Below are 8,270 nucleotides of genomic sequence, written 5' to 3' on the forward strand. Positions count from 1 at the left end.
TACCACAATAATCCAAAAATTAATTAAATACCAAAATGGGTCATCGTAAAATTTGTAGCAAACAACCCATTTCGGTATTTATTATTGTAACAAACAACCCATTTCGGTAATTAATTTATTGAGTGACCCATTTTGGTATTTAATTATTATTTTTAATTATTATGGTAAAATCAAATGAATAATAAAATTACAAATCCAACTAATGTGAATTACAAAACCACAAAATAGGACAAATAATATGAATTACAAAAACTTAAACAAGTAAATAATAATTACAAAACAAAATGTACCTTTAAAATAATATTTGTTGTTGCCTCCTTTCCTTCCAAAATCACAAAATCAAACAAATAATAAGTATTAAAACACTAAACAAAAATAATAATTAAAAAAAATTACCTTTCAAAAAAATTTATTGTTGCCCTCTTACATTCTAAACCCTAAATAAAAAATATAATAAATATTAAAACCACATAATAATGTGTTGCCTCCTCCCTTTAAGACCCTAAACAAAAAATTACAAAAATAAAACTTTACATTTCAGAGCCCTTCTTCTCTTCCCTTCTCTTCTCTATTGCCTCTTCCCCTTCTTCTCTTCTCCTACATTGTTAGCTTCTTCTTCTTCTTCTTCTTTTATAGTTGAGGGGACCATAGGCCCTCTTATAAAATTCGTTTTTTTTCACCTATGAGGCCTAAATCGACCAATTCAAGCTGTTAGACCCTATGATTATGTAGTCACCTTCGCCGTAGAGAGTGTTGCCTAACATGATGCCTCCATTGATGCCACTTGACAGGTTGCCTCATCCATCCTTTAAAAATTATTTTTTCCCAACCCGTATTTACACCGGTATAATTTACATACAGGTGTCGCCTCTCCTACTCCCTCCACCATTAAAATAATTTTTTTCTCAATCAAATTATGGGCTAATGATGGGGTTCTAATTGGCAGTAAAGAGAATGGTGGTGCCACCACCTTCAAACCCTCCACCCCTAAACATTGTTCATAACATACCATTTCGGTATTTAAATTTTTTTTTGTATTATCCAAGTAAAAAAGCCAAAACAATATAAACTGTAGGTAGCGTTTGGTTAAATTTTTTTTTTGTATTATCCAAGTAAAAAAGCCAAAACAATATAAACTGTAGGTAGCGTTTGGTATTTTCCTATGTTTTAATTTTAATAGAATGTGATTATTGGAAATTTGATTGTTAAGAAAGTTAATTTACAGCTTTTGGTATACACTGGAGGGTGGAAAGTTACATTACTTTCTTAAAAATGTAATGATAAATTACAATTTTACCCGTATTAAGTAAAAGATAATATTCATGTATTTAATTTTTTAAAAAGAAAAAACATATTCATTAAAATCTGAAAAGACTTAAAAGACAAAATGAAGTGAAAACAAACACAACTATTCCACTTAATTTTTATAATAAACTTTACTCTTAACAAATATTCGGATTAAATATTTAAGAATAAATTTTAATTGATATTCTTTAAGTTTTTATTTATTTATAATGATAATTGAAAGAAAAATTATTTCAAATTTGTCCTACACATATTTTGTAAATATAATAATGCACATATAAAATATTGTATAAATAAAACTTATTTTTGAATAAATTAAAAAATTATGTATATATAATACTTATGAAGAATTCATTGAAATAATACAAAAAATCAAGTAGTAGAACAAATGAAAAGACAATAATTTCTTTTTATTTTATATTTATTAATAGATTAATAGCTTAAATTAATATAAAATAGGGTTAATTTTATTATTATAACTTTTAATAAGTAATTTTCACACATTTTATTATAAGAATCATATTGTCATGTTCATAAATAGTAATTCTCAATGAATAATTAAATTTTAAAAAAAATTAGATATAGTAGTTGAAATCATATTCCAATTAATTAAATTTTTAAAAATTACTATTCATCTTACCAAACACTACCAGAGATATGTTATTTGAGTGTAAGTTGATAAAATAATAATATTCCAATAGTATACTACATTCCTTGTTAACACAGACCAATTGCATTGAAAATGGAGTAGAAAAGGCTGAAATTATTATCATAAAAAACAAAGGCGTCCTATTTCTTTTTATTTTTACCATAAATTCCAACCAAATGCCGCCCAAAAGGTCGGCTAGCTAAGCCATTTTCCCTTTCTTTTCTCAGATTCCAATAGACCGTTCCATTTTTTTCATCAAAATAATCTTTATTACTACAATGTCAGTACATAGCAATCACCGGATCATGCTTCGATTCCCCGCGAGCATCATCTGAGGCATTGAGCAGTTATGGGATGTGTTCAAGGCAAGTATGCTTCAACCTACTCACCGGCTCGGGGACTGGACAAGTTGAAGCAAGAACATGGGTATGCTGCTAAGAGAGGAGAGAAGGAAGGTGGTGTGGCTGGAAATGGCGAAAAGGTGGTTAACAGCGAAGGGGAGACAGTGAGGAGTAATGATGCTAATGCAAATGTTTCGCAAAAGAATGCGTCGAAGAAGATTGTTGGTGACGATCAGGTGGTTGACGGATGGCCTAAATGGCTTGTTGATAATGTTCCTTTTGAGGTTTTGTCTGGTTTGGTCCCAAAGAGTGCCGATTCCTATGATAAGCTTGCCAAGGTATGTACTACCAAATTCATGAAACTGAACGTATAAAATGCCATGGGCACCCGTTTGATCATGTTGTGCTGCAGGTAGGGCAAGGAACTTATAGCAATGTGTACAAAGCTCGGGACAAGGACACCGGGAAGATTGTTGCTTTGAAGAAGGTCCGTTTCAACACAGCAGAGCCTGAGAGTGTTAAATTTATGGCAAGAGAGATTATGATACTTCAGAGGCTCAACCATCCAAATATTATCAGCCTTGAAGGACTAGCCACTTCAAGGATGCAGTACAGTCTTTATCTGGTCTTTGATTTCATGCAGTCTGACTTGAGCAAAATTATCTCCCGCCCAGGCGACCGGCTTACTGAACCCCAGGTAATTTCAACCTTTTGTGTTTATGATCAAAGAAGAAATGGGGCTGGAGTAATATATGTGAAAAGTGACGTACAAGCATAGATAATAAATGATATAATCAAATGTTTTTAGGAAATTACAAGGTCTACATATTTGTGTTTATGATGCAGATAAAGTGTTATATGCAACAGCTGCTATCAGGACTGGAGCACTGTCATGAAAGAGGAATATTGCACCGAGACATTAAAGGTTCAAACTTGTTGATAGATAGGAATGGGGTGCTGAAAATAGCAGATTTTGGGCTTGCCAATATTTTCAACCCTAAACCAAAACGACCCCTCACCAGCCGGGTTGTAACACTATGGTACAGAGCTCCAGAGCTACTGTTAGGATCAACAGATTATGGTGTTGGGGTTGATCTCTGGAGTGCAGGTTGCCTGTTAGCTGAGATGTTTTCTGGAAGACCAATTATGCCGGGGAGGACTGAGGTAAAAAACTTATCATTCACATCATTTCTATTTAGCCTCACAGACGATGCTTTGAATATTTATTTTTTGAGCTACCGTGTTGCTGACAAGTTAAACTTCTGAGCAGGTTGAGCAGCTTCATCGAATTTTCAAGCTTTGCGGTTCACCCTCAGAAGAGTATTGGAAAAAGATGAAGCTACCGGCAAGCTTCCGGCCGCCGCAGCATTACAAGCCTGGATATTACGAAGAATTTGGAGACTTTCCCAGCTCTTCATTTGGCCTCCTCACAATGCTTCTTAATCTGGACCCTTCATATCGTGGCACCGCAGCTTCTGCTCTTCAAACGGAAGTAAGCTCAAAACACCACTTTATATATTTATACATTTAATTTAAGGTTTCATACCTATTTTTGCCCCTGAAATTCTCACATGGTTACTATTTTTTTCAATCACATTGCCCTCTACTTTCATTTTTATCCATCAGGTTAGTCCTTTGACCATTTTCGTTAAAAAAAAAAAACCTATGCTCGCATTTCAGCCCTAGTATGGTAGTGAAAATCTCATTTTAGCTCCAAAAATATAGTAAAATTCTCACTTTAACCCTCTGCATATTCGCTTTTGGTTGGCTTAAACAGGCAGAGTTTTTTTTTACCGACTTGTCTGCTGCTCTTAAATCTTTTTATACCAACAAGTCTGGTAATTGGTGCTGTTAGAGACATTTAAATGAAGGTTAAAAATTTCGATTCGAAAATCAAATAGCTTTGGAAACTAGTCGAAATTTTAGATTTTAAATATTTATAAAAAATTAATTTTGATATTAAATAAATATCAAATGACACCGTGATGCATGCTAACTCTAATTAATTTTATAAAAGGATAAAATTTGAGGTTAGTCCCTCTACTTTGACAAAGTTTAAGATTTAGCTCTTGCATTTAAAAAGTTAAAAATGAACCATTCCTACTTTTTTGCTTTGAAAATCTTAGTCCTATCATTAAAATTATAAGTACTTTTAGTCAAAATTTATCAATTTGACATGTTGATTAGTTGCTTTCATGTGACATAGCATGCAATTGATGGGAAATATACATGTTAAGTTGATAAATTTTAATGGAAACTACTACCGATCATAATGATTGAATTAGGATTTTTAAATTGAAAAAGTAGATGATTAAATTTTAATTTTAAAATACAAAATTAAATCTCAAATTTTATAAAAGTACCATAAATTTTAATCTTTATAACATTGTCAAGCATGGAATGGATAGATTAAATGCATAACAAAATTCATGCCTAACGGTAAAAGTATTATGTCTTGTGGCAAAATATCTTGGGTTCGATCCTAAACAATATCATCCATGTTAATTCATATTTCATAAAGTCACATCAACTTTAGAAAAATTTTTATCAATTCAATAAAAATAGCTTATAGCATAAGTAAATTTTCATATAAAATATTAAGTATCTAAGTTAACTTATCAGGCAAAAATGTTCTAAATGGAAAAAAAATACTATTGTCTAATTAAAAGTTTATTTGAATTTGATTGAGACTTAATATATTTATTGGATACCAATATATAAACAGAATCTTGATTTGGTGCTCCATTCTATGTTTTGTTGGCAGTTCTTTACTTCAAGTCCATTGGCATGTGACCTTTCAGATCTACCAGTAATATACAAGGAGGAAGAACCATATAAAGCCAAAGATAGAAAGAAGTACTTTAGCTTTTAAATATGAGAATTTGTTTTATTATTACCTTGCTATTAATTTACTGCTTATGCTTTTAATGGGGGAGAATTTGGAATTAACTGATTGTGGGTTTTCACGTTGAAGGCACGGAACATCAAAAACAAAGCTATCTTCTAGAAAGAAACAGGAAGGTGATGAGACAAAGGACCTAATAATGACGGTAGAAAAGAAAGATGATACTGATACTTCCAGGGAGGTAAATTTTATATTTCAGTTTTAATGCAAATTCATATACAACCTAAACTTTATTTCCATCAACCAACTTAATCCAATGGACGATGTGGCTGAATTAACCTCTATTAGGTCATCATGTGTCAAGTCAAACATGTCAGCATTAAAAAAGAGTATTTAACTGGCAACTTGGACAACATTAGTCTAATAGGTAATATTAGGGGTGAGTGTTTGATCGAATCGAATCGAATGAAAAAATTTTGAGTTAATCGAGTTGACGAATCATATTTTATCATCCTAATTTGATTTAAAATTTTCTCGAATTGAGTCGAGTGAGATGGAATTCGAATCGAATTGAATCGAATATATTTGTTCGAGTTAAATTTTAAAAAATAATTTTGGGTCCTTATAACCACTGTCACCAATCGTAATAAAATTTATCTATCGTAATCAATTTTTTGATTACCTTTCATCACCTCATAATTTATTTATTAATCTTTTATATACGGGTTAGCTTCTTTGCTTGCTTAGTTGTTTCAATTATCTTCATATTCTTGTCACTATATATTTTGGAATTAAAAATATTTTAAATGTAAAATGTGATTTTTAATAAAAGTTATTTTAAAGATAAAATGTGAAATTGATCTTGATATAAAATTTTAACACGAATATTTTATAGCATCATTAATAATTTAATTTTAATATAAATATTCAATATGACTAAACAATTCAATAATATAAATAATATAAAATTTGAAATTTAATTTAATAATATAAATAGTAGATATAAATAAAATTATTACTATTTATGTTTAGGGATTTTTGGATAATTTTGATTTTTATTTGGGAGTAAAGACTAAGAAGTAAAAGTTTAGGGGAAAATAAAACGTTTTGAAGAGTAAATTTGAGGGAAAGTAGATAGGGAGAGTAAAATTTTGGAGGAAAAATATTAAAAAAAAAATAGGGGGGATGGGTTTGGGGTAGATGGGGAGTGGGATGGGAAGGAAGTAAAAGTTTTGGGGGGAAAGTGGGAGGGAGTAAAAATTTAGGGAGAAAATAAAAAGTTTTAAGGGTTTTGGGGAGTAAAATTTTAAGGAAAAGTAAATGAGAGAGTAAAATTTTGGTGGGAAATAAATTTTGGATAGAGGGGGGGATTAGGATAGGAGGGGAGCAAATATTTTGGCGGAAATGCGAGAAGGAGTAAAAGTTTTGAGGAAAAATAAAAAGGTTTGAGAGTTTAGGGTAAAAATGTAAAATATTATATTTTGATATTTGAATTATTCGAATTATTCGAGTTATTCAAATGCAAAAACTCAACTCGATTCAAACTCGAAATTCGAAAAAAAATTCGAGTTGGCTCGAATAACTCGATTAACTCGAAATTTAAATTTTTTTCAATTTTTTCGAGTTGAATCGAATTTTACTCACCCTTAAATAATATGCTCACAAAATGCGTAACTTCATGAACCTAGCCCTGATATTTTCTCCTTTTAAGTATCGAATCATTATATATATATATTCTATAATGGCACTTGCACTAAAGTTTTCCATTTTATCACTTTAGATTTTTTTTCATTATCTTTTACAAACAAAAAGTTATTCAACCCTTAAAATTTTAATAGCACAAATGTTGGAATTTAAATTACAGTTACACGTACTTTATTGTTAACATAAATTATATTTAAAAGAATATATTATAAACTTTTTATAAATTTGTTGTATTTTAATAATTTTTATTTGTTTTTATTTTTAATTTTTTATAAAGCACATTTGGGTAGTTACACAAATTATCACATGTCTTTAATATTTTCACGGTGTAGTCAATTTTTCTATCTAAAAAAATGTAATCTAACTAAATTTTGAAAGTTGAGAAAAAAATTAAGACCAAGGTAACAAAAAGATTAAACGTTAGGGATAAATTGATCATCATGCCATCCGTTTTGATTGTATGTATGTATGTATGTATGATCCTTCAAGAGAAGCCTCTGAAATTCATTCTTCTAGGCACTTCTCTCAAATAACTACTGCATATTGACACCGTGACATAAACTAAACTTCCCCTCCGTTTTGATTTCTCTTCAACTGACCAATTGAGACTGTTATCTGTTTGATAAAAAGGTAAAATGATTGCCATGCATCCTTTGGCCATGTAATTTACAGCTAAATCTTCACTGAATGTCTTTCTTTTTATCTTAACAGGAGAAGCAGAAAGGAAATGAGTCATGTAATAATGCAAAAAGCTCCTTTAGAGTGAAGCCAATCAAACATAATGAACAACGCTTACCTACATCGCTCTCTCCGATTCTACGTTCCAATGCGAAAATAGCTCCAAGAACCGAAGCTCATCCTAATGCTACTCAGAACATTCAAAATTTCACTCTTTTACAGGCTTCTATTACAGATATCATGAAAAACAACCTTGGCAATCCTCAATATCGCAGGTCTTTCTCTACATGGGATTTCCGAACATTTGATCCTGACAAGATATCAAAGCCTTTTGGTGTGGAATAAAAAGAGTGGGTTCGTTCGCTTGAGTTTGTGTTATGGAATATGAGTTAGTAATTTATTCAGCTTTATGCCTAAAATTTTACTTTGTGATTTGGTTATAAATAAATAAACGAACCTTGTTTGTCCTATTGTTTATTCATGTAATGAAATAAAAGTTATTCAGAACATTTATGTAAGAAATATTTGATGTTATAGTTTTATTGTGTTTGAGTTATCTAGTTTTCGATATTACAATCCTTAACAGGTTTTCATGCATGAGTTGACAAACTTGGAGCAAGCTTGTAGAAGAAATATTTGAACTCTTTCATTTTTCTTGCTTTCAATACTTGTGCTTACCACCTATTTGAGCATCACTACTCTGACTTATAAACCTTCAATGACGTGAAGTATTTTTTAATGACATTGT

At 30.7% G+C, this 8,270-nt stretch overlaps 1 protein-coding gene across 1 annotated transcript; it reads left to right on the forward strand.

Moving 5' to 3' along the window:
* Window positions 1-2,002: 2,002 nt before the first annotated feature.
* LOC108478259 (probable serine/threonine-protein kinase At1g54610) lies at window positions 2,003-8,044 on the forward strand. Its single transcript, XM_017780697.2, has 7 exons — window positions 2,003-2,633; window positions 2,708-2,992; window positions 3,142-3,459; window positions 3,566-3,787; window positions 5,060-5,151; window positions 5,270-5,381; window positions 7,556-8,044. Exons 1-7 carry the CDS (start codon window positions 2,304-2,306, stop codon window positions 7,865-7,867), a joined length of 1,671 nt encoding a protein of 556 aa, XP_017636186.1. The 5' UTR covers window positions 2,003-2,303; the 3' UTR covers window positions 7,868-8,044.
* Window positions 8,045-8,270: the final 226 nt, after the last annotated feature.

This window comes from Gossypium arboreum, chromosome 12 (assembly GCF_025698485.1).
Source record: "Gossypium arboreum isolate Shixiya-1 chromosome 12, ASM2569848v2, whole genome shotgun sequence".
NCBI classification, from domain to species: Eukaryota; Viridiplantae; Streptophyta; class Magnoliopsida; order Malvales; family Malvaceae; genus Gossypium; species Gossypium arboreum.

Excerpts from the sequence above, each read along its gene's own strand:
- LOC108478259 (XM_017780697.2), top strand. The coding sequence starts at position 2,304 with ATGGGATGTGTTCAAGGCAAGTATGCTTCAACCTACTCACCGGCTCGG. Across the intron at positions 2,634-2,707 it reads CCTATGATAAGCTTGCCAAG|GTAGGGCAAGGAACTTATAG; the intron begins GTATGTACTACC and ends GTTGTGCTGCAG. Across the intron at positions 5,382-7,555 it reads ATACTGATACTTCCAGGGAG|GAGAAGCAGAAAGGAAATGA; the intron begins GTAAATTTTATA and ends TTATCTTAACAG.